Here is a 27,271-nt window from a genome sequence, read left to right as displayed (position 1 = left end):
CATGCAGGATGGAGCGACAGGAACAGGATCAGAATTGTCAACTGAACATGCTGACTTTTCAAAACACATCATCATTCTCATAGATCTCAGCTTAGGTCTCAATACTTCACCATTACCCCATTTTTCCATCCTTTGCTCTTGACAAACTTTGATTTGTTGAAAGAAAAGACAACAGTGAATTTTGAACTGTTGAGGAAGAGGAAGCAACTATATTAACAATAAGAGGCCTCAACTTAATTTTTAAGTACCCAAAAGGCAGTAAGTTCCACTATCATCATCTGTAACAACTGACAAACTAAGCTTGTGAGCAACTACTATATAGTTGGCTCCATCCATTTGGCTCCATCACTTAACACATTAAAAGGAAGTTTTCAGTGTGTTCTACAAGACTGAAAAACTGTTTAATATGTAACAATGGATTTCTGAAACTGTTTATGTCTTGGGAACAACCCCTACATAACACTGCTGTTAACTGTTATTTTAGTTTAAATGATTGCACAAGAATCCTCTTCTGGGGAGATGGGGACTTAGATTAAATAATTCAGAAAGCAATCAGAAAAAATAAATATACTTACTATGTGACTGATTCCAGTTTCAGCCATGTCAAATACCACTGTTAAGGGCTTTCCATGATCTCTCTTGGCATAATGTTCTAGCCAAAAAGCTACCAATTTCTTTTTCTCAAGTTGCTGTTTTTGATCTCTTACATGAAGTTTCACTCTAAACCAAACTTGGGAGAATAAAGGAAGAAAAACACACAGAAGTTGAAACAACAGATGTGAATTAACAGGAAACATTTTCATAACCATACAGGATGCACTGTGAAATTTACCAATCCCTCTTTGTTTGTATTCTACATCTTTATTGATTTTATGGTCACACTGAACAGTCAGAACAATTGGATACTTTTTTCCTTTTCTTTTGCTCTTTTTTGCACATTTTTTTTTAAATTGAAAATGTTACAGATAAGGGACCGTACAGAAGAAAAATACTTTTAATGTATTTAAAGACTCCTACTACTTATTCAATAATTTCAAATTAAATGCATGCAGTCCTCAGATATTGTGTTTTGAAGACTGTTGTCGTTTTGACATTTACACTTTTATCTGCTTAAATTTTCTATGGTCTTGTAGTTGTCATGTCCTGAAAAAAACTATTTATACACAAGTTATTATGAATTATATAAAAAGCAACAGACCTTCCTAAAATAAAACTAAGAAGTTCAGAAGATGAACAACATTACTTATATGAAAGCCTGATATATATCCTTCTGGAATAAGAAATGAGTCACAGAGACAAGTTTCTCATGTAAGTAGTGGATTTCAAAGTAAGACTTCATAAAAATGCCTGCAACCAAATGACTGACTATACAATTAAGTGATAAAAGAATTATTCAGGGGCCCAACATCAAGAGCTGCCTTCATTTGTGGTACATCTACACCAGGAAAAAATAGACAAGACACGAAAATAGCAGTAGATGCGCTAATATTTTTCTCCTTGAAATGTCAGGAAGTTTTACTTAAAATCATGATTTTTTCCCCCCCATCTTTTACTTCCTTATCACAAGCTCATTCTGTGAATTCAGTGGAAGTTTTCCAAGCTTTATAGCTTGTGTAGAGACAGGCTTTTTATTTATCTATTTATTTTTAACTGCAGCATATTAACTGGATTCTGTAAATGCAGAATTTCAGAAAGATATCCTACTTGAACACAGGACTCTTTTGAAAGCAAACAATTCTTTATAGCTTAAAAGGTCTATTTCACATAGTAGTTAAAATGGAGTGTGTGGCCCAAGAAATATTTCTCAAAAGCTCACTAACCAGTAACTCTTAACTACAACACAATCTCATTTGCATACTGAGATATTCTAACCCAGTAATATTCACAGAAGAAACACTTTAGGGATGGGAAATTGAGATATTGGTTATCATTCAGTGACAATAAAATCAGAAATATTTATTCAGCCACCTGACTTGCACATTCCTATAACGCAACTGAAGTATTCTGACTACCAATGCAAAAAAGTATCATGTCTTCCTACTTCACTTCCCCACCCTCTTCAATCTCATCAAATTGAACCACAGCATAATCATGTTTAGCTTTATAAATAAAATATATATCTGTAAAAATGATATATTTTTATGCTATAAAAATATCTAATCACCACTTAGCCTTGATTACTTACCTTGCAGGTGATAGGAAAATCATGAAGCATAAAAATGCATCAACTTTTCATAAAGCACTTATATCTTACAGTAGTAAGAAAAGGGACAATTTGACAAAATACAGCCAGGGAATATAAGCTGTATTTTTCTGGTCATGATTTTATTGGAAAACTAGCATATTAGTGTTTAAAACAGTCATTTCTGTAAGAGACTGGATTGTTAATGCATTTCTGGAGGTACAATCTGGCCTTGGTAAAAGAAGGAAAGTACAATTGCAGACTGTTTTTTTTTTGCAGACGGTTTTCCCCTTTCCCCACTCCCCATCATTCAAGATTATTGCCTGGATAGTCTATCGGGTCATTTGTTTTAAAAGACTCTTTGGTTTTACAGGTTTTAAGGTTATTTTTGTCAAATGTTATACCAAATTAATTTATAGAAAATAATACTGCTCATCTACTACCCACTCAAACCCAAGAGTACTTCAGGAAATATTTACTGCTTCTCTACAAGTCTTACTCCTTATTGCTATGTTAATCACATGGTTTGGGAGTTCATTCTCCACCAATTTTCAGCTGCTCACACTATTACTGAACATGCCAATGTCATAAGAAAACAAAACAAAAACCAGTGAACCCCTGCAAGTATGTAAGAATGTGGGCTGCTAGAAAAGCAGTGTCAATGCACTGCAATAATCAGCATTTCTTCTATGTATATATTCAACATAGTAGATAAAGAAATAATGCACTTCAACAGGAAAGATAGAAAACCCACTGACAATTACACTTAAAGGTTTATGATTTTTTAAAATTGATGATGAAATTAATTATAAATTTCTGCGATCCAAAGAGATAATAGACATTACCAACTTCTCAGAATACAGGCAGTTGCTAATACATACATATTTTTATTTTTAAAACATTTATTTTTCAAAACAGATGCTACTGAAATGCTGGAAACAAAAAGTAATGACGGATGACTGAATATTATGTTTTGCATAACTTACATAATTTATAGCCTTCTTTATCATATCCATGCAGAAAGAGTGCGCCATTTTCAAGTAATGCTTTTGGAAGGACAGATTCGGTCAAGTCTGCAAAGCCAAAGGAAAAAATATTTCAGCCATCACATTAATAATCACATTTCAACTTAACAAAAGTCACTAAGAACACAGAAGAATAACAACAAAATATAAAAATGTTTTCATAGACCACCTCCCAAATCATTTTGGAAATTAATGCAAAAATTGAGCTCATTTGAGAATTTTATTATCTTCTTCTCAGGCTGTATGATTGGATCTGTTTAGGAAGACAAAAAAAATAAAATTCTGAGGGAAAAAAAATATGCTGCAAGTGTTTTTTGTTCTGATCTACAGCCCTTCTTGCTCTATCCTTTCTTAATTCAGATTATGAAGTCTTGTAGATGAAGTTCATCTTCAAAACACTCAGAAAAAAAAAATAATTTATTCTACCTGGCAGGCCAATGCTAGTGTGATAAACTTGTATCACAACATAAGAGATACGATTTTCATTTATTTATTAGGACCCCATTTTAGCACACAAACACAAAACAAGAGAGAGCTATTTTCCCTTCTTTCCCTTAAACAACCTTGTAATTAGAAGTACAATGTTACAGTACTGGTTTATATAAGAAGCAATTTTTTATTTTATTTTTTTTAATTGAGTAGAAAAGTTCTTGCTAAGTACTCTGTGGTGTTTTCACAACCTTTGAGAGCAAGAAATGTAATGAAATTAAGCATGGAGGTTAGATGTAGTTCAACAGGAAAGCAACATTCACCACCACAAGAATTACATAACATAGCTTACCATTAACAGTATATTCTTTCCTCCACTGAAAGCTTTGATCAATCATCTTTAATGTATCATCCACAACATCTTGACGCCAAATCAGGTAATTTTCAACCCATTTGTCATCTTGCTGAAGTCTTTCCACATCTCTGGAATCATATTTATCTGATTTATCTAGCAAATAAATGTATTATTGTAAGAACATAGCATTTGCAATGAAAATAGAAAAAGATTTGTCAAGTTTCAACAGGCATTTACTAAATGTATAGGATTTCTTTTGCAGTCTCATACTTAAGGAGACAAAAATTTTCAATTAATTTTCTAACCCATGACAACTATCTACTGTGAAGATACTACAAACACTACTGTATTACTCTCACTAGAAAGAGTAATATAAAAAAAAAAACACATTAGAAATCAAGGTGTGTGTGTTGAGGGGTGGGTAGGTATAATTTTCCATAGACAAAAACAGTTTTTTGTAGTTAACACAAAAAGGTGTGTAGTCTAAGAATCTGCGTACTAACAGATGCATATGTATTAAGAATTAGTAACTCAAGCTTGAGCTCTCTAGGCATCAGCATGACAGACCACAAAGTGTGGTATAAAAATTACTAGCACACAAAGTGTGCACACTAGTTTTAATTGTGCTTTAAATATCATTACATTATCATTGCATTCAACAATTATTTCATTTAAAAAGGAAATTATAGATTTTCATTTAAAAATCTATACTTGTTATAGATTGTTACCTTACTGAACACAAATTATGTGCTACTCTGGAATAGTACAAATCCCCCAAGCCTCATACATCATGTTAAGAAGACAACAGGTTAATACACCTTAGGAAGTACTTATGATGAAACAGGAGTTATTGCTACTTTTTGCTTTATTATTAATAAATAGCTTTTTTTGTTGTTGTTGTTTTGTCAGGTGTTTGTTTCTTTAAACAGGGAGGTTTGTAAAATACAAAAGCCTAAGTGAACCCAATTTTATTGTAAACATGCTTAAAGGACAGCTCAGTTTATAGATCAGTGTTCCCCTTTCTCTGAACAATCTGCATCACTGGAATGTAAATCAAGAAACAGGCTTCTGAAAGCAACAGACACTGATACGTACCTCTGCCAACCACCAAAAAAATAACCTTTTTTTTTTTTTTTTAATTATTCACTTAAACTGGTTAGTGTCTTGACCCCTTCATGGTTTGATTGAGAAAATTTAAGACCTTTCTTAAAATACTGTTAATTTTCACATACTGGAACAACCACTTCTCTCTCAGCAGCAAGAAATTCAATGTAAATGCTTTCAGGGAGGGCCATCACAATGAAAATTAAGTATTTATAACTGTTAGTGGATGGTTTAGTGATGCCTATTTCACTTAGACCCTAACACTGCACAAAATGTTAAAAAAAAACCAACACACCATTAAATTGTAATATTTTTAGTTTTACTAGTTTACATGTAAAGACTTGACCTATTTTACTGATATTTTAGTTTATACTGTTTTGTACAACACAAATTCGATTTAAATGCAAGAACCACTCTACTCTGTGCTGGTGCAGCCTCACCTCAAGTACTGTGTGCAATTCTGGGCACCACAGTACAAGGAGGACATTAAACAGTTGGAAAGTGTCCGGAGGAGGGCGACAAAGATGGTGAAGGGCCTAGAGGGGAAGATGTCTGAGGAACAGCTGAGGGCACTGGGCCTGTTCAGCCTGGAGAAGAGGAGGCTGAGGGGGGACCTCATCAGAGTCTACAACTTCCTCGTGAGGGGGAGTGGAGAGGCAGGTGACCTATTCTCTGTAAACACCAGTGATAGGACCCGCAGGAACGGTGTTAAGCTGTGGCAAGGGAAGTTTAGGCTGGACATAAGGAAGAGGTTCTTCACCGAGAGGAGGGTGGTTGCACGCTGGAACAGGCTCCCCAGGGAACTAGTCACTGCACCAAGCCTGTCTGAATTTAAGAAGTGATTGGACTGTGCGCTTAGTCACGTGGTCTAAACTTTTGGGCAGACGTGTGCGGTGCCAGGAGTTGGACTTGATGATCCTTATGGGTCCCTTCCAACTTGGGATATTCTATGATTCTAACATATCCCTTCTTGTTCCTCTTGCCCACTAGCCTCTCACCCACTAAAAACTCTCTTGCTCTTCCAGTTCCTTCTCTGATCATTTCTATGATCACACCAGACAACTTATTCCCTATAGTCTGACTAAGTTCAGGTCTGAACATCCAGCACACAAAAGACTGAAACGCTTTTCAGTGTTGTGGTCAAGCACAGCTGGAACACTGTGCAAAGATTTTGAGCATTAAGTTCTGTAAAGTCTCAATTGCTCATTTCAAATTTGATTATTCCTACAGTGATTTATGATCTGGGTAGTTTTGAAAATGTCCATGTGTTATGTGAAACATATTTCAATACATATTTCTGGCCCAGTGACAATTTTTTCCTCAAACTGTGAACTTCGATAATATTGAAAAATAGAATTTTAAGTTAATGTTTTTACAAAAATGAAAAAGAAATGGAGAAAACATTTAAAACTGACTTTCTACACCACAATGTAAAGCAAGCTGGGTTGAGAGGTAAGGAAAGCAGAAAAATGCATTCCCACCCCTCCTTCAGCAACTAAGCTCTCTACAAAGTGACAATCTAAATTTATGTATATGCAGCACTCAAACATGTCAAACTAGTCAAATTCTGCTTCCACATGCACTTGAAGAATTTCAATCAGGTAAGCTCAGTAAGACTGATAGAACAACGAGTGCTGATTACTATTTTAACCTTACCTGATTTATCCAACTCTTGCTACAAAATAAATAAAATTTAGAATGAGACTGTAAACCCGAAATACAATTGTATCTTACACACATAAAATATTGAGAAGAGATTGCTGCAGTCCTTCCAATACCGAAGTTACTGAAAGCATGTCAATTTAAAGGAGGAATTCCTCTTCAAATCCATGCACTGCCAATAACTCTACAGACATTTGGAAACTTATTTTCAAACAATGCTGTAAAAGAATCAGAAAGCTTCTCAATTGAAGTTACTCTTGCAACATTTAACTGAACCTACTGGATTATTAGGAATTTCTAGAGTTTTCTAACAGAATTAGTTAAAAGAAAAATAGACCTTTCTAGTTCTCAACATATATTTTAAACAGCCTGCACAATAGTTGATGATGCTAAGACACTGAGTTCAGTCATCATTTGCTGAGGGAGACGGGCATCTCTATCATTTAGTTCATAACCAACACTTTCCAAGGTACTCAGAACACTCCCCATCTGCTCTGAGATTAAAATACCAGAAACAGCATTCACAGCGACTCCTGTTCAGAAAGAGTAAGCAAAAGCTGCAAATGGAACTGCAGTACTAGGTTTTTGTGACACATTGCATAGGTAAGATAACTGCCCAAAAGCTTGGAAGCCTGGTTCATCCTTCAGCTCAAGATATTCATGCCCTATTGTTCATCCAGAGGAGTGCCACTACCAGTAAAAGACACACAGCTGGGATGATGCAAGACTCTTCTGTTGAACTGACAGGCTGTGTAGAAACTAATCAAGACTCAGATCCAAAAAAGAAAGAGCATACAGTGCTTAGTTATGCAAATTAGCCAGATATTAAAAAAAATTTCTACATTACATCTGAGGGAATAACAGTCACAACAGCAAGGAGAAGAGTTCAAAACTAACTCTCTTCCTCCTCACAGATAATAAACCTTGAAAAATTTGAAGAAAAATTTGAAAGAACAAGAAGATAACTACTTCCAAGTTACTTCCATCTTCTCATTGGACATGTGGGATAAAGGGAGAAAAGACTAGAAGACAAAAAAAGTTCAGGAACCACTTCTTCCTATTAATCAGCTTCCTTTCTTCTTGTCTGAGTGAGGAGTTATTTGTTATGGACACATTCTGCCCCATTAGTAGTAGTTGTCTTTAAGCTAAGATACTTTAGGTGAAAACCATGGCTCAGCTACCATCTTTCAAGACAGTAGATTCTATACCAAAAAAAGAACAACTCTAAAACAAACTCTACACTCATGCAAAACTAAACAAATGTGAGTTTCACTGCAACACTTGTTCTGGAAGAATTCATGAAATTCTCTGATTCACAAATGGAGATGTCCTTTCTGTGTGTGTGTGTAAGAAGTAGGAATAGCAACCTACATGCCTCCAAATAGTAAGAATAACTTAAAAAGTACTTTATTGTACAAAAGAATCGGAACAAGCAACTTATCAGATCATGTAAAACTTCCCATTAAACAAGACCTTTCAGTTTAACTAATGTTTTTCTAAAAGATATGTCAGTCAAGAAGTCTTGAGTCTGAAACAGTTATAATTACTCCTCCAGCCATAGAAAGAGGAAACCCACTGTAATTGACTGTTGACTTCTAACATGTCAAGATGGCCACTTATAACCACTTAGATAAGTGCCTTCAATTGTTAAGCAAGGAAATTGACAGGGCTGAAAGCAATTTAGGAATGTCAGTAGCCATACACAGACTGGGAGGAAGAAAACAAAACCATTTCCATCCAGTAAGGAGTTGTTTCAATAGAAATAGAACTGCAAGATACAAATAAAATATCTGCCTCCAACAAGAGGTAATAAATTTAAGCTTTCAGCAAAAACATACTATTGGTGATGATAAAAGCTACTTTGAAGTGAAAGGGCAAGCATTAGTATCACATAGCTTTCTGTAAAAGTATGTTTGCTATCCTATCCATACATGTTTACTATCTTATCCTCACAAAGCTTCTCAGCCTTAAAGCCATGAATCTGAAAAAAAAAAAAAAAAAAAAAACAAACAGATTTTTCATAGCATAAGCACAGAAAAGCAGCTATTCAAAACATTACCTTAAGAGTTTCCTATGACAGTCATATCACTATACTTTCTTGGGGATGTCCCAGATGTCTAAAACCATATTCGCAATTGTCCCATATAGTTAATAAATCACATTTTGCCACTGGCTTGAAGTCATGATGAAATTTAATCTGTAAATTGCTGTGGGAAACCTCTCTTGCAAAGTGTTTTTTTGTGTGAAAATTAAGCTTTCCCTGAAGGAAAATGCAAGAGGATGCAAATGAGGAAGAACAAGGAGTACAGACAAGAAAGGTAAACGTGCAAAAGAAAGCATGGAAAACAGACTTCTTGAATTGGAAAACCTACTAAGATTTCTAAAATCTAAAATCCACCAAGAACTATAAATGAATTCTTTTGCAACATGAAAATGTTGATTTTCATGTTAACAGTCCAGGAATAAAACCTAGTTTCAGAAATATTCTAATGAGCGAAATCCACCAATGGATGAGAAAAGACTGATTGTTAGAAAATATTGGTAGTACCAGTCAGTACTGGAAAATAATCTTTTGTTTTCGTCGTTCCTGTCACCACACAGACCACTTACATCACCAGCCCTCACAAAGAATCCAAACAGAAATCAGGCACCAAACTGCCGGGACAATGTGCTGTCCACCTACCACATCAGACAGAACTAAGAGGATACTTCTCAAAGGCATGCGTCCAATACTGAAAAGGAAGAGTTTTAATTACTAGGGATATACATTCTTCACAAGCACTGAAGTTTTGTCTTCCAAATAAAGCTTGAAAATTTACTGTGAAGGGGAAAAAAACACACAAGATAACAGTTATCTGTGAAACAGTGATTTATGGTAAGATCTCACAATAGCTAAGTTTTCCTTCTAAAGCCCCGCCAGGGCCACGTGAGTTCAACTTCAGCAAGAAAATTCTCATGCAAACTTCAGGGAAATGAACCAGTAGAGTTCTCCAACACTACTTCCCAAATTGTATCTAACTATTAAAGCCATTCTTTGACTTAGTCACATAAAAGAAACAGCCATTTAATTCAGAAACAGATTTCTAGTGCTTTTATATGAAAATGACTGTCCCCATTTTACCTTGAAAATTGTCAAGACTGTAGCATATAATTTGATTATAACTTCTACCTGAGACATTCTGACATGCAGTATTAAATGTGGAAGTTTAACATGAGACTTTTCTCAGTCAGATATGATTTAAGATATTTTAACATATTCTGCTTTAATCTAAAACATTGTATTCTGCCAATAAATTTCAACCAAAATAAAGATTTCCAAAGAACCTTTATGTTTTCATTTCACAACAAAAATAAACACTACTGCAGGACCACACAGCGTATGTGGCCATTAGCAAATCATCCTGCATGGGGGGAGGAAATCCAGTAACTGTGAGTTCCACAAAGTGACTCTGACATTTTAACACAAACCCTTACTGTCTAGAATAATCACTACCACTGTTTTCTTCAGATGGAAAATAAAACAGCAGCAGCTGCAACTCCCCAGAAATAAAATCTGCCTGTAAGTTTTATTCAACTATTACCACTTACATCCCACTTGTAAGTGGAATTAGGATCATTCTGTGGTGGCTGACAATTCTACAACCACACCGAACTTTCTATGAAAGCATCAGTTTCCCAATGTACCTTGACAGTGACCTTACTTTTTCAAGCAGACTAAACTTGCTGAATATGAAGCAATCATCTGTACCTTTACAACTTAAGAAGTCACAGGTTTGGGGGTGTCTGTATCTGTGCCCCTTTGCATCCCTTTTCAAATAAGAAAGGATAGAAGAATACATTTTAGAATATATGCAGTAAAGGCAGAAGGACCACAGTCACACAAAAACTTTTGTGTTTTTCACACTCAAACTGGATGGGACAACATTAATTTGCTTGTGGCATTTCTAAATTTAAGGGAGGGACTTAAGAACGTAAACTCAAAAAAATCCCTAATCCGATTTTCTCGAAAGGGCTGAGAGCCCTAAACCACAACCAAAAAAGGGAGCTTATTGAGAAAGTGTGTGTTCCAAATACTGCAGGCAGGATTAGAGCTCACCTTGCAACAGTGTTGAATTATTTTAGAGACTATGACAACCAGCCCAACGGCAGCTTCATTACAACTAAAGTAGTTTGCAGAGTTACAGGATTCTAATGGATAGTTCAAGTGAAAAGGTAATACTGTCTTTGAGCAGCAACTGGTCGCAAAGCAGTTTAAAGCTAAGTAGGTTTTTTTTTTTTTTGGGGGGGGGTTCGTTTTTGAACAGCAAGTGTAGCTCTAGGATAATAGATACATCTATCATAGGAAAACAACACATTAATTGAAAACATTAGCAGCCAAAAGAATTTATAGTTGAAGATTCTTCGCTCTCCTGAGTTTCAAGGCTGCTGAAGAACTTCATTCACAAATCAAAATGTAAGATAAACCTTTCTCTTCCCTTCAAGACATTATTCTAATAATTGTATTGTTATGCTAGAAATACACGCCATGGCTAAACATGGACCAAAGTAATTTCTTTATGACTACTAGAAGGGCAAACATGTGAAACAAAGTCATACCAGATTCAAGATCCCCCAGAATTTATAAAGATAAGTGCTTTAAGTGCTGATCATAGAGAAGTTACAGAGGTGCGGAAGCCTTATGAAGAAGTGGTAAGAAACTTTAATAGTCCTGATCAGGTACATCAATGCAAAGCGTGTGTTTGCAGGATTTGGACTTACAGGAGATGAATGCAACTCCTACGCTACTGGGCTCTTGCTGTATTTGCATTCAAAATTGGGGAGGAGAATGTTTGTAAGGGAGAGCCTTCACACAGCCATAGCAAAACGTCGTGCTTCCTGCGGCTGTCAGCAGACTGCCCGACCTGCTGTACAGCCTCCAACCCTAAGCAATGCAAATCAGCTTCGGATCGAGCGAAAAGCCCCGCAGCCTTCCCTGGCTCCCCTCTCCCCGGGGGCTCCCCCTGCCCTTCATTCCGCAGCCCACACGCTTCCGAAGCTGGCAGCGCAGCTTTAATCCGGACCAGCACGAAGCGAAGGCTCGAGATGCTCCGGGAAACCAGCTCCTGCCCCACGCAGGCCGGCGGAGGGCAGGGCGTCTCTCCCCTAGGGCCGCCAAGCGCCGAGCCCAGCACCACCAGCAGCAAGGGCGAAGCCACCGCGGAGGAGAAACCCCCCTGAGGCTCGGGGCACGGCGCGGCCGGGGCTCACCTGGCAGGTACTCGGCCTCGAAGCGCCGCCTCGTCTCGCTGACCAGCGCCGCCTTGTCCCGGCGCTGCTGAGGGCGAACGACAAAAAGGGGGAGAAAAGAGAGAGAAAGAGAAAGAGAAGAGACAAAGAGGGGGGGACGTGAGGAGGGCCCGCGGCGCCCCCCAACCGCCCCCAACGGTCGCCAACCGCCCGCCGCGGGGGAAGGGAGGGGGGGAGTTGGGGGGGGGGGGGTAGCGGCGCGAGCCCACTCACGTCAGCCATGCTCCGGGGGGCAGGAAGGAATGGGGAGGGGCGGGGCCGCGCGCCGCGTGACCCCGCGGGAGGGGCGGGGCGACGAGGGGAAAGGGGCGGGGCGTGCGAGATGAGGCCACGCCCCCTCCCGCCCTCCTCCCGTCGTGCCCCGCGCGCGGCGGCGGCGGCGGGAGGTTCGGACGGGTGCGCGCCGCCTCCTCCTCTCCCCTCCCCCTCCACCCTCCCCCCCCCCGCCTTCCGTTAATTCCGTTGGGGCTCCAACGGCCCCGCTGCTGCCTCAGGGATGGCCGCGGGGTCCCCGGGCGGTGGCGGCGGGGCGCACGCCCTGCCCTACGGCGGGCAGGTGCTGGTGCTGTGGCTGGCGGAGGCGGAGCTGCGCCTGAGGAGGACGGCGCTGCGCGGCGGGCGCTTCGGCGGCGGCTCGAGCGGGGCGTTCGGGCTGCGGGGCCGGCGCCGCGACGCCGCCATCGTCTGCTGCGGCTGCGCCGCGCACGCCGCCACGGGGGTGGTGCTGCCCTGCGTGCTGCTGAGGAGGAGGAAGGGGAGCGAGGCCGTCGAGTACCTGCTCCTCGCCGTGCACGGCTCCAACCGCTTCGAGCTCTGCTGTCGGTTCGAGTTGGACTACGAGCTGAAGGAGGACGTCAGGCTGCTCGGCGGCCCCGCGGTGCTGTGGAGGCACGCCGACAGGCTCTTCTACATCTCCCCCGGCACCAGCACGGTGCTGAGCCCGCCCGTTCAACTTTCTTCTGTGGTGTGGGCAGGGGAAATCGAAGGGGAAGGCACTGTAGTCCTAGGGGTGAGAACCGCTCGCCTGCAAGAGGGCGAAGCTGAGGATGGGCTCTCCGCTTCGGACAGAGCCATCTGGGGCACCGAGTTCTTCGGCTACGCCATCGAAGCGCAGAAAATGCTGGCCAGCACGTGCTTCATGCCCCACGCGTACAGCAGAGTGGTGTCCTCTGCCCACGTCTGTAAGAGCGAGATGCTGAAAAAGCAGCTCAGGACATCGGTGGTTGCCGTCACCCACAAGAATCAACTCATCTGGTTCCAAGACGGTCACCCTAAAGGTGTTTGCGAGCTTCCTTATGAGAAGCCGTGGTCAATAAAAACAGCTGTAACCAGTGGCAATCATTTGCTATTTATTGTGTCTTTTGCCTCTGGGAATGTGTGTGTTGTACGGAGTGAGAACTTACAGGTATTTGTGGCCTTCAATAGCTTCCTTTTACTATCCTATCTTTATTTTTGTACATATTGTCTTATCTGAAGCTTCTGCAAGTGAAAAGTCTACATGTTCAGGTCCTATAACACTTTTTGGTTGTTATTGATTGTGTTAAAATAACCTGTTTTAAGTATGAGCAATGAAAAACTTTCATTTATTTCTTACAGACTTGAAAATAAATCCTGGATTCTAGTATTTAATAATGCATTTTTATAAGCCTAGGCCAAAGCTTCTGCTGATAATTAAAAACTTCCATAGAATGAGGATTTAAAGTTATAAGATAGTTACGAATGGGTTTACGTATTTTAGGTTAAAATGATAGTAAATTTGTATCATTTTAAAGCATAACCTTCTTGAAATTGAGAAGCTTTTGAGTCTTACTTCCCAGTCACAAAAAAAAACCACACTGTTTCTAAGACATCATAGAATGGCTTGTGTTAGAAGGGACCACAAAGATCATGTAACTCCAACCTCGCTTTTCTTTCCTGAAGTCAGTAGTTACAAAACTGCTAGGGTTTTGTAATACTCTGTCAAGAAGTCACATAACTCAGGAAATGAAAGTGTCTGGTCCTCAGCATTTTATAGATATTGTTACTGTACAATTTTGGCTTTACATCTCAGTTATCTTTGTTGTGTATAGCTACACATTTTTCTGAATGTTAAAAGTAGAATATCTGTAAGTGATCTGAAATTATTATGCGTTCTGAATAACTTGCACAGCTTTCTGCTATTCATCTGTTTGACTACACTGAAAAAGTGCAGTCTTTGCCACCTGTGTTCTGGAAAGTGGTCTTCAAAGAGGAGTGGCTAGGCTTTCCCAGTGTTACAGAGGCTCCAAACAATGGATTAAGATCTTGAAATTTATGAAATCACTGTATTCCAGACACTCAGTTAGGGTGCCTCATTCTAAAAAGCAAACTTCATCAAAACAACATCTCACGTACAAGATTTATTCCAATATATGTATTTTGAAACTTCTACTGTAGGTTGCTTCCAAGTGGCAGAAGGTGAAGTCTGTTCTGGTAGATGATTTTGTTGGCTGTGGAACTGACCAACTGTTGCTGCTTTTTAAGGATGACTCCAGTACAGACTTGTTAAGTACATTCAAAATAACGGATTTGGGAAAAGTCAACTATGAAGTAAGTTCAGTTTGCCTTTTCTCAGCTGCACAGTCTGTGTTTACTAAATCAAGAAACCTCAAGAAATTATTAAGGTACTGGTACAAAGTGAAATTGGATGTCTGTTGCAAAATGCCCCGAATTTTGAATACAACACTCTCTGAGTCTGAATTGCAATGTAAGTTATCTGAGGAGATTGTTTTGCTTTCTGGACAGCATCAGCATTCTTTCAGGAATTTAAAATAATGTGGTTGAAAATGTTTCAGATGTGCAACAAGTTTGCTACAATGCTTAGCTTTTAGCTAAGAAAATTAAGGTAAATTATCAATTATCTTCTCGTAATTGGGCCTTTTTGTTATGTACTACCAAATGCTAATTGCTTTCAGAAGATAAGACTTTTCTTTTAGAATGCATATGGTTACTCTTATGGTGTTCCCTGTCACCCCCCCCCCCCCCCCCCCCCCTTTATTTTAGTAGGATGTAATAGCCTGTACCTTTCTTTCAGCTTTTTACTTTTTTAACTTATTTTTTTAGAGTGGTATTAATTACAAAGATGATGTTCCTGCTGCAGAAGGATTGCAAGAGAATGGTTTGCTTACCATCCAAGCTCTTGAAAAAAGATTACAGGTTTGTACTCCATAGTACTCTGTATTTTCTGTATATAGTACTATGTATTTAGTACTCTGTACATAGTACTCTGTATTTTCTGTGTTCTCTGTATTTTCTGTATTCTTTCCACATTACTTTATCATTACATTACCCGAAGGGTAAGGTTAACGATACTGTTACTGTTTTTATTGGAGAAGTGATTAATGGAGAAAACAATGTTATTTAGTGTCCATTCCTGAACTGGTGGTAGTCTGCTTTAGTTCTCTCAGTTATAAACGCATATGGGTAATCAGAAGGGTCTAATTTTATTTAAAATTTTGAGATAATGCTGAAGCCATCTTTTAAAGGCTTTGTAACAGTCATTTTACTGTTAGATATTGAACAACCAGTTTTATAAAATCAGAGTGGCTACTTATTTTGCTCGGCATTATGTGCTTTGAGCCAGCGTAGTGACAGGTTCCCAAAAGAGTGCCAATGAGCAGCAGCTAATCCTGAAAGAATCAACTTTTCCTTTGTCTATGGACTTCAGTCAAGTCAATTTTGATTTCTGCCCTACTTAGTGACCATGGTTATTTCATCACCTGCTGATGATTTTCTTCCAGTTATTAGCAGCTTTCTTAGGCTAATATTGCAAAGTAGAATGATTGAAGTTAAAATGCATCCTTTTAATTAGCTTCATTTATAAAACAAGCTGGGGGAAACTTGCTAGAGTATAAGTAATGATGGGAATATATTGTTGGCTGCTAGTGAAACATGAAAATCCAACTTTCTAACTTTCATCCTGCTAGTAAACCTCCAGCGTGCTCTCCAATATGTTCTTTTTCAGTACTGTGTGTAGTTACCTTGGTCTAAGGTAGATGGCTAGCAATTGACCAAATAGGAAAATTAAAAACAACAGCAAAACCCAGAAACTTAAGGAGATAGTATAAATCTCAAAGTGAGACAATGATGTAAGAATGTTGTTAGTTTGCTGAGAATGCTTTAAGTATGACATAGAAGGTAATTATTCTGTTCATTTCAGAACTAGTGAAAACCAGTGTTGTGGCAGATCTCCAGCCCTTAAAAATTTGTTGAGTTGACTGCAAAAAAAAAATTTGTTGAGTTGACTGCAAAAAAAAAAAAATTGCAAGTTGACTGGGAAAAATTTAGGACTCAAATAAAAGAAGGAATCTGATCCATTACGGAAAGACTGAAAAAGGAGATTTTTCTATTTTTTAATGACAGAAGAGATGTTTGAAGTTGTGTCATTCAAAAGATAATAACTGTTTCTTGGAAAACACTGAAAAATGGATTTGTCTTTCCTGGAAGGCAGAAGAAAGTATTTTGATTAATTCCAAAGACCTCAGGAGGTCCGTTCCAACCCTAGATTTTCACAGCTATTTGCTTTGTGCGTTAGAGGCTTATTGGCTTTCACATAAAGTGCATATTTCCTTCACAATACACTACTTTCTCTTTTTAGATTCTTTTGGTAGTCAAATTTTAAAATTGAATTATTTGTTCCTATAGTCTGTCCTTATTTAGTAAGCTACTTTCTCCCTCTGCCAGACAGACATTAGTTTTCCCTCTTGTTTGTTGATCCTTCCAGTTTGGTCATGAAGATGTCTGCCCTGCCACTGACTGCGAAATGTTTTATGTAACTTGTCTTTTGACATTGTTCTTTTTAAATACCAGCTGGTTTTCTGTTTTACATCTTGGTGGATCTGTGCTAGGATCAAATGAATACTCTGTTTTGCACATTCTAATGGCTCTGGTAGAAGCAAGCCACTGGCTGAAGTTCTCATGTATCACCTGCTGATACAGTCCTTCTGACAGAGACCCAGAATCCATCATAAATATATATATTTTTAAGTAGTAGATCTCTAATTTCCAAAACCACATGCTAGCACAAGCACTACAAGCAAATCAAAAATCCTCTTATGTTTTAATGCTGTAAATCTTTGCCATTGCCATGGTGATGAATTTGGACGTAGGTGCCTTGGTGTTGCTTCCCTGTTGAGATCTCCGCTGTTTTGTGTGTTTCCCTGAATAGTAAAGTGCTGTTGCTGCTTTGTTGCAATCTGATTTATTACTGAATTTCAAGGATGGTTGTTTGATACAATAGTGCATGGATCCTGCTTAGCTTGGAAATGTGCAAAAGTTATTTAGCCTTGGAGTGGGGGCTCTAATACTCATCATCAAAATTTGGGTCCTGTAGAATTTTGCAATCTAATCATGCTTTGACAGTCTCTGTGCTATCTCCTATGTTAGGACAAAGTGAAATAGCAAATGGAGCCCTTTCTCATACCTCTGTTTTTACCCCTAAATATTCTACGCTCGCATAGCTGTTTTCTAGCCACGTGAAAACTTTGGCAGGACTAAGTTGAGCTCCACTCCATAGGAATAGTCTGCATTTAAGTTATGCACAGTAATACGTGTAAGCTGCATTTTGCAGATGGTAAAACTGAAAAATCTGGAAGTGTATTTTTGGAACTGTTCTAAGTTTCTCATGCATTCATTCTTCCTTCATTCTTCCTTAACATTCATTACAGTATCTTCTGAAGAAAACTTCCTTTGGCAGAGTAGTGCAGCTACGCTACAACAGCCACAGTTACAGGGTTTCTGATGATTTTAGTTGGCTGTTCTGGCAGGAGTGCTGGCCTGTTCTATATCCAGCTACTGAACAATTTTGTAAGGATTATAATGCCATGTTCTTTTGACTGTGATAAAATTGCTTCCTTCAACTCGGCTTGCCTGTTTCAGGGCAGGGTTGGTGTTTTTTTTTGTTGTTGTTGTTGTTTGTTTCTGTTTTTCTCACATCCTTCTGATTTATTGGATTGCTACAATGTCTAATTGTTTCTGTTCCCGTCCTAGTAATGTTGATTCAGTAGTGGGTGGGAAGTATTCAAGAAATGTTATGTACAACTAATTTTTATTACTGTGTTTTATTACTGTGTTTAGTCTGAACTTTCAGTAGTTATTCTTCTATCTTTGCTGTAAATCGACCCTTTTTTCAGTTTGTTTTTTCATAATGGATTTTAGTCACTAGAAAACCACAGAGCCTGTTACTTACTATAGCAGCAGCTTCAGATTCTAGGCCTCTGAATTAGGTTTCCCTTTGGCTTTGTCGACTTTTTCTGTTTCACCTTTACTTTTCACAGTATTTTAAGTCTTATAATGAATCTTCCTTTTCATTCTCTGCCCTTTACAAAAAGGCCACAGTTCTTGGTAGTTTTAGCTTTATTTATTTATTTAATTATGAATATTGTAACTTTAATTGCAGCGTGTCAAAGCACTGGCTGTTTTACTTGACACTAAGTCTCTGCCTTAATTTGTTTTGTTTCAGACAGTGATTCATCTGTTCTGCTGTTTATGCTGGATTTTCTCTTAGCTCTGTTGTATTCAACTCTGTACTGCAATGGTTTTATGTTGGTATTTATCTTCTGTTTTAAAGTGATGCACTCTTATTTTCTCAGTTCCACAGCGCAAAGGTTGTGACTTCTGCCGACACTTGTTGCTCAGCACATCTTGGGATATGAGACAAAGAATGTGCATTTCCCTTCTTGCAGAGACAACAGTAGCCACATGTTAGTCTAGTTTTGCCATGTGATAAATTTCAGTTCTCATTCCTGTTGCGTTGTGAGGGGAAGAAGCACTTGCAAAAGTTAGATGGGTCAGCGAGCATAGATGAGTGAATCCTTGGCCATTTTGACTTTTAGTCTGTGCTTTCCTGTTTGTTTTCTGTACCTCAGTTGCTCACTCAGGAGTTATTCACCAGTGGGACTGAGTAATGTTTTGGTATTCTGATAACAGCAATTAGGACAAGATCGTAGAAACATCTTTCTTCTTAACTTTTCCTTTTCTTTTCCCACCCCAAATCTGGCACTGGAGTATTTTGTGGAATCTGGTACTTTGGACACATGGTTTGATAGGTGGTGAATCATTTTGTTTTATGATAGGTACTACTTGCTCTAAATGCTCTTTGCTGTTGCAGCTTAAGCAAATGGCATCATCTCTGTTATTTGGAGTGCTTTTTATTCAGTCTTGCCAGTTGGTGATGACTTATCTTGATGTCTTTCTATTTCTTTATTAGTTTAGAGGCTGGTTTTCAGTTCTAATGATAAGCTTTGTTCTCACGTCTTTTGATGGTAGCAGACTTCTTGGGATCTTGTCTTCCAGAGGACAGTTTTGAGGAGTTTTCTTAAACTAATAATCTGGAGCTGACGTGCTTTTTTTTTTTTTTTTAATCATAAAAAAAATAAATTAATCATATTTAAAAAAAAAAAAAAAACAAAACAAAACACTGAGAATTAGCCTACATATTTGTCTGTCTGTAGAAACCATCGACTCTTCAATATATTTACTTGAAAAATAATCACTACAAGTCCTGACAAAAAATCAAAATTGATGTCGTTACAAAAGTAGGAGCAATACTTAAGGAGATTAAGGAGATTACCTACCTGATTTGAGAATATTTACTTTAGAAGTTTAAGTTCAGCTCAAGCTTTAATTTTAAGAGACCAGGACTCTTAGATTCATATTTTGGCAGCAGAGTAACCTGACCCAGACAATTTTTAGAAGCGCTTTTTGAGGAACAACAGGTTGTGATGCTTGCTTAAAATGGAAAGCTAAAGGATATCTTGTTAGCTTCAATACCAGTTCTTACTTGCTGTAGACTAAAGCCGAAGTCTGATGATCATTTTTATCTTTTACAGGCTGGTCTTTCTTCTGTTCGAGAGCTCCAGCAGCATTTAGGCCTCAAAAAGAGGGTTCTTATTGAATCATGCAGAGCATTAATAGACCTTGTTGAAGAAAGAAGCCATATTCTACCAACTGCAAAAAAGGTAAAAAGCAGAGGAGAGCACAGACCACTTCTGAGTTATGCTGAACCATTTGTACAGGGTGCTTCCCTCAACCACTTGTTACTTTTATCAGTAGGGATTGCCACTATCAAAACTCACTAATTTGCTCTAAGTAAAGTCTGGTTCATTCTCTTAACCTGTCAGTATATGTAGATAAGAGTAAATTTAATTGCTTTTCCTTGAAATTGATTCACACAGTACCTCCTGACTAGGTTGGATGGAGGTGTAAACTCTAACAAAGAGTTAGTGACAAACAGCAGGGAGAGCGTACAGTCCTAATTGGCACAGTTGCCTAGATAACATGTTAGATCATGGACAGTTATTTGATATGAAAAATTAGCTGTGATAGATTTGTGTAAGCAAAATTGATTTTGTAACAGGGGCAGAGTGAATTGAAGCTAAAAAGGTGATGGAGTTTATTCAAATGTTATTTTAGTATGTTTCTTTAAATAAACATCTTAACTTACCTGAAATACACTTGATATTTCAGTTAATGTTGTTGTCCCCTTCAAGTCCCCTTCAGCCAGGTTTAGATGGCAAATTTTAAGCAATTAATGCAATAATATAATATAACTTCTAATACCTTAAGTCTTCTCAGGATAATTAGTTATATTACAGTACAAGATTTATACTCATGCTGCTTGGGAGAGAATGAGTTGCTTTTGTCATGACAGCTTGTGTTTTAAGAAAAGGTGATTATATATTTTAAATCTATTCTAGAGAACAAACTAGTTTATATAGATTTCATTCTATGTATCTTAAAAGCACTTCCAGGGATCACTTCTGGCAAAACACTAAATAATGCAATATCAAAAGAACAAGTATATGCACTTAATTTATCTAAACAAACATTTTTCTGTAAGGAAGGTCTTGTCTCTCTCTGGGATGATGTAGAAAATCCTCCTCATTCTCTTAGTAAAGAGGCATCATCGACATCTAAAGTTCCAGACCACTTCGTAGAGAAATTGTGGCAGCGTGTTGTGGGTGAAAGCTTGGTAGTTGGAGTAAAACTAACTGAATCGTTTTCCTTGTAAGTATACGAATCTAATAATTTTGTTCTGTAGTTTTATAGAAATTGAGACTACAAGTTAAGCCCTGCAGTAGCAAGAGTGGATTTTTGAGATTTGACTTTTCTCATTGTGTGTATAAATTGTTTCATGTGTGTGTCTTGCCAGTGTTGTTGCTGCAGCTTGTCTCTCTCTAGCACTGTGCAAAAAATGAGTTATATAGCCAAAAATTAGCTGCATCAATATAACTACATCGTTACTGGAGACTTTTTATAACAGATTTCTTTGACAACAATTATGGTTCTCTATAGTTCCTATTAGCATAAGGTATACTGATGTCAGCAAGTAGTGTAAATTTAGTTCTGTCCTAGCTATAACATTCCTGCTGCCTTAGTGTTAATATCTTGCCATTCCTAGAATGCAATTTGCTTAAAAAGAAGTGCAGAAGAAAACATCTTAAATTCTCTGATCAACTTAATAGTGTTCAGCGATGCTAAAGTCAATATCCAATCAAATAAAGTATTTGCTAAGCCAATTTATTATGTAAATTACATGGAACAAAGACGCATTCAATACTTAAAGTTTCAAAACTGTTTGTTTATTCTTATTGTTGTTATAATGATTTGTTTATTTTGTACATTATGATTGCTTAGTTCTGGTAGTAATTACTACTGATGTCATTTCCCTCTTAGATGGAGGGAGATAATTTGGAGCATACTTTTTAAAAAAGCAGGATTACATTAAACAAACTTATGCTGGTGGAGACAGAACTTGCCTTTTGACCTATATTCCCACATGCTGTGTAGCTGAGACTGTGTTAGGGTAAGCTTAAAGAGTGTTGATGCCACTGAAAATAATTCCGGTGGCTGTGAGGGAGCTGACCTATTAGGCCCTTTGGCTGCTCTGTTGGAGCTGTGGGTATATTATTGCTCAACTGCCAGGTTGCTATAACTTTACAGGAAAGTTGACCTTGTCTTCTTGACGGCCTATTAAGAGCCACTGAGGCAAGAGATTGCTTTTGCTTTTCCAGTGCTTATTCTTTTAGCTTTGATGACAATTTGGTTTTGAAATTGAAATACCTAATTCCTGTATAGCTTCAGAAGCCTTCAAGATTTGTAACTGTTCTTTAAAAATCAGCAGCAATATTGCCCTATCCCCCATTTTTACAGCTGAGAAAAGATCTGTGAAGATCTTCTGAGATCATTTGTCAAAGGTTACCTGGTAGGCTAGCAGCAGAATCTAGGTCTTCTGGTCTCCAGTTCAATACTCTATACAACAACCTGTGGTTCCAGGTAAAAGGGCTTTCCTTCTTTCTACCCCAAAGCTGCAAGTCTTTACTGATTATTTTTTGGGCTTCCTACTAATGCAAGATTATAGTGATATTTTAGATTGCACTGTAAGGTGGTGATACTTCTCTGTGAAGAAAATTAGACATTTATAAGACTTTCAGGTGTCAGTGACATCTTGAGACTGAGTTGATTGACAGAAAAAAATAATCTTCATTAAGAGAAGATCAGAAACAGTACTATTAGGATTTCATGGAAGAACCCTGTGTTGAATGAACAAAGCACTTCGTACATTTCAGGAAATTACTGAATGTTTAAGGAAATGGTATTTTAAATCTTTTATTTTACTCTCTACACACTCTTTTGTTTGAATACCTAAAAAGCAATATAAAATACTAGAATAGCTTTTAGTTAAACCTCAAAGACAGTAGAGTTGATATTTTCTAAATTTATCATTAAAAGATTTGGATTTTAAAAATAGATTACAAATGCTGTAGAGTATCTGCAATAGTTATGTAGAATTTTCAACATATTCTGGGGGAATGAAATGCCCAAATTACTTGAGTTAGAGGCATCGAACTCCTAGAAGCTCTTAATACCAAGCTTAGATGAAACAGTCATTCAAAATATACTCTGTGTGTGTTCTCTGAATTAATTTGGAATGATATTGGAGTTTCGTAGTCTTACAAGTCTGTATATGTCTGAAAAGTTTTGGTTATTTCTCAGAGGCGAAATGCATTCTGTGCGTGCAGTCATCTTACATGGATTTTTACAGGTCACTGAGTGATGTCAGTTTATCTTTAGTGGTGGATCAAGACTTCTCTTCAATTTCTCCAATTATTGAGTGTCGGAATAAAATCATTAAGCTGAACAAAGCCTTCTCAGCATTATCTGTTTCCTCGTGTCAAATTGAGCCTCCACCGAAAAAGATGAAATTGGACTTGCATAGCAAGAATGATCTGAAAAAACAGGTTCATAAGAAATGTTCAGAGATTAATCTGGAAGGAGCGAAGACAGTCACTGCTGTTACCAGCCTTTCACCCTTATTGGCATTTCATTGTGTATGTTGTGTAGTTCTACTACATGCAAAGAAACAAAAACATCAGAATGATGGTTTACAGAAGAGCAAAAAGATCACTTTACTCTGTGGGAAAGTTTTATTAAGTCTGGAAGATATCTCAGATGGAAAATACTCAGTAAAGATGCTAAGGGATAATAGTTACTGTACAGGTAAATGGCTTGATATGATTTGGATTCATAAATACGTGGTTGATTCTTCTGTTTATTCTAGATGAGGCTAAGTTTTCAGGGTGTAATTATGTCTCTCTCTTTGAATGCAAACTGCAGAGATTTTTTCAATTTAGAGATGGGTGAAATACAAGGCAGAAGAAACTTTTCAAAATGGAAAAAAGCATTGCTGTAAGGTTTTGTGATAGCATTGGTGCTGAAGTGCATCTGGAAAGGTTAACTTTAAAGATAAGTCTGAACATGGAAAGCTGCATCCTGCTTTTTTTCATCTAAGATATTTAGTATTGATTAGACACACTTTTCTGACTTAGTATTACTATTTTCCAAATAATACCAAAGTAATTGAAGCTTTTCCTCATCTTCACATCTTTTTTTTCTTTTTTTTTTTTTATTTCAAAGTTCCTAATTCAACTGGTTTTGAACCGGGCTTTTACTAATGTAGTGAAATGTCTTTCTGATCATTTTCAAAGAATTTCAATTTCTTCCTTTAATGCTATATCATCAGCTAACACCAGTGTGTTAGCCTCCAATAGGAGGCTATTAATAGTATTCGTTTGGCAAGGTGATGCTTCTCTTTAGAGCTCTTTTTTTTTTTTCTTTTTTTTATACAGATGATACTGTTAATCAGGTAACCATTTTGTTTGACAGAAGTACGTATAAGAATTCAGGTGAGAAGAAAATTTCCAGAGAACACTTGAATGCAGGTGCAGATTCTCCAAGTAACACTAGGAGTGTGAAGCAAAAATCTATTCACATTTACTGCGTGCAACCTGATCAAAATATTTAGGTCAAATATCTTTTTACTGTATTTTCTTGCAGGTTCCATGGAAGACATACTCGCTGTCCTTGCAGCATCTATGAGATTTTCCTTTCAGATTCAGTCTTCTGACTTCACACTAACTTCAGTAAATTCATGGTTACTTGGAGAAATGGAGTGCACACCATTTAGAGAATGCCATGACTATATGTTCTGTCATAAAGCAGGAAATGTATACAGTACAATTTTTAACTGGACCCTGAAAAGTCCATTTGAAGGAGTTCTAACGCTATTTTGCAGGTAAAACTGGTCAAAAAGTGTGGAATATATTTATCTAACATATACGCTTTAGATCATCTTTATATTGTTTCCTACAGCTGCATAGAACTATTTTCATATCAGAACTATGTCAGAGCATGAGTTGTAACATTTAATTTTGTCTTAGGCAGTACATTGGATTCCAAATATTCTAGTCTCCTTTAATATGTGCTTGGTACTATTTTGTTCTTTTCATCATAATTTTATATTCATTATTCTTATTACAGTAATATGAACATATGCTGATATTTTTTTTTTTTTTTTAAGAAAATTTTTAAGAGAATTTTAAAAAACAATTGAATTTGAACTACAAATAAAAATGCCTTTCTGATCAGTGTGGGAAACCTAGCTATTTGCGGATGCTTGTGGATGCTTTTTGTTTGTCTTTTGTTCTGAAACAATTTTTTTTTTTTATCAAAAGACATCTGCAGAGCTCATCTGGCCAAATACAGGAAATAAGAATATTTTGAAAAACTCTGCATTCCTCTTAGAATGTGTGTCAGTCTGTCACTGCATCGTATACACTATACTGGTGTCTAAGGGAGTCAGTTCCCTGATGTACACCAACACTATTTTATCCGGGATCCTTACTAATTTTGAATATCTGAATTGAAGTGTAACACTTTCTTATCAGTGACCATTCCAAAAAGACAAGTAGTGAGCCACCAAATAGCTGTGCAGTACATATCTACTGATAGTAACAACCTATGAATATAACTGACTTTTTTTTTTTTTGCCTTTGCATGCAGACCAGGAAGCATATTTCTTTGTGTTATCCCATGTGGCCCTTACATACAATGAAATACTTCTCAAAGAAAGAAGAGATGCTCATGTAACTGCATGTATTTTAATGTAGATTATTTATATTGCTGAACAAACTTTTTTTTGTGTACATTGGCTAAGTGCACTCCATTAGACAGTCCTTGCTTATGGTTGTGTATGCTGTATACACAGTACTTAAAACCATAATCATCTTAAGTTTTTTCCCTGGTTGATTTAAAGTAGCGTTACTGTAGTTGCCACTACTGAATTTTGAACATACAAGGTAGATTAATTACAATACTCTTATTTTACAGAAGTCTGACAGTCTTGTTCCAGTGCCTTCATAGCCTCACTAAAGTTCTCCCACCAAGTTGTGATGTAAAACTCCTGAAATCTGGAAGCAAAGATGTACTTACTGAGCAGTTAGCGCTGGCTTTGGAAAAAGAAATGCTCACCTCACGGACTTCTCTCTCCTCAAAAGAAAGTAAAGCTGAAAACAGTTTGACAAGGCAGAATGAGCCTGGCAAAAAAATCAGTGATGCTCCTGTGGCTTCTTTACTGGACAGTGAGGACAAAGTTCAGCAATTCAGAATGAAGCTTCAGAATGAACGGGAAGAGAGTGTGCTAAATATGAATCAAACAATGAATGGTGCCCTTTACCAGGAAATGGCTTTGAAACTAGCAGAAGCTCAGCTCAGTTCTGATATGATTGTGTGGAGACTGAACAAGTCCTAGAAACTATTTATTTTGAACAAAATTTTAATTAAAAATATAGAATTAAATATTTATATTTTCATAGATACTTATTCATATTTTTTTAATCTCTAGAAATAACTATAGAATAACTAATTTGGTTGGTGACTTCTACTTCAGCAAAAAAGAGTATTCAAGAGTCATTTTGTTACAGATTTCTAAAATACATTAAGGTATTTTCTAATAAATGCTATTTCAAAGTTGTAATTCTCGATCTTGAAATACGTTAGAAAAAAATAGCAAGCAAGTACTGTTCAAATGTTCAAAATAACCCTATTAAATTTATAAGATGACTGCTTACACAGACAAAGCTAAACTTTTTAGAAATCTTAAGACTAATCTAAAATTAGATCTAAGTTAAGCAAAAAATTTTAATTCATAATTTAAGTATGGGGTTTGACAAATTCAAAACAGCAACAGCCTATTTTTAATTATAGATCCAGTATCTTAAATAACTTAGATGTAGTGATAGCTCTTAAAGAAGAAAGCTCTTGACCATACCTTGCAGACCAATTTTTCAAGAGGCCGCCATTAGATCTGAGACAGTTTGGAGAACTTATTTGAGCTGGAGAAACTAGATCAGGCAGACTACAACATTTCAAGTATTCCTGAACATTCACCCTGTAATAAAATGCTTTTAGATTTGAGAGGTCCATCCCCATCCATAAGTCTGTCATAGCACTAATTTGGTTGGTAAATCGTAGATGAAACTCTGTCCTTCCTTGGACTTTAGTCAGGTTCAAAGACATAAGATTTGTTTGCTCATTCCCTCAGTTGTAAATGATTATCTGCTGATACTAGCTGCTTAGTGGTTTTGTCTTATCTTGAACATTTTAAGTAATAAACAACTCCTTGCCAATGGAGTTGCTTCTTGTTTGAAGATCATAGAATCATTAAGGTTGGAAAAGACCTCCAAGATCCAACCATTCCCCTACCACCAATGTCATCCACTAAACCATGTCCCTAAGCACCACGTCCAACCTTTCCTTAAACACCCCCAGAGACTGTGATGCCACTACTTCCCTGGGTAACCTGTTCTAATGCCTGGCTATTCTTTCTGAGAAGAAATGTCTCCTGATTTCCAACCTAAACCTCCCCTGGCA

General features: G+C 37.5%; 2 protein-coding genes across 2 annotated transcripts in view; one reads left to right on the top strand and one right to left on the bottom strand.

Moving 5' to 3' along the window:
• MOSPD2 (motile sperm domain containing 2) overlaps positions 1-12,065 on the bottom strand; it is a 34,266-nt gene extending 22,201 nt beyond the window's left edge. Inside the window, exons 1-4 of the mRNA XM_084282578.1 lie at positions 12,005-12,065; positions 3,989-4,144; positions 3,169-3,255; positions 576-730 (exon numbers count right to left, since the gene is read on the bottom strand). Of these exons, the coding sequence (XP_084138704.1) occupies positions 576-730; positions 3,169-3,255; positions 3,989-4,034 (288 nt within the window). The 5' untranslated portion in view covers positions 4,035-4,144; positions 12,005-12,065. The remainder of the gene's footprint in view (positions 1-575; positions 731-3,168; positions 3,256-3,988; positions 4,145-12,004) is intronic.
• Positions 12,066-12,539: 474 nt separating this feature from the next.
• On the top strand, positions 12,540-26,150 carry FANCB (FA complementation group B; the record flags this gene model as incomplete). The annotated part of the gene is made up of 8 exons (XM_084288777.1): positions 12,540-13,448; positions 14,459-14,611; positions 15,125-15,217; positions 19,891-20,019; positions 20,901-21,067; positions 23,106-23,560; positions 24,398-24,635; positions 25,730-26,150. The coding sequence occupies 8 exons, from the start codon at positions 12,540-12,542 to the stop codon at positions 26,148-26,150; spliced, it is 2,565 nt and encodes an 854-aa protein (XP_084144903.1).
• Between the last annotated feature and the right edge of the window lie 1,121 nt (positions 26,151-27,271).

Source organism: Netta rufina (assembly GCF_964035555.1).
Source record: "Netta rufina genome assembly, chromosome: 1".
Lineage (NCBI taxonomy): Eukaryota > Metazoa > Chordata > Aves > Anseriformes > Anatidae > Netta > Netta rufina.
The sequence above is the reverse complement of the archived record's forward strand: the minus strand, read 5'-3'. Positions and strand labels throughout refer to the sequence as shown.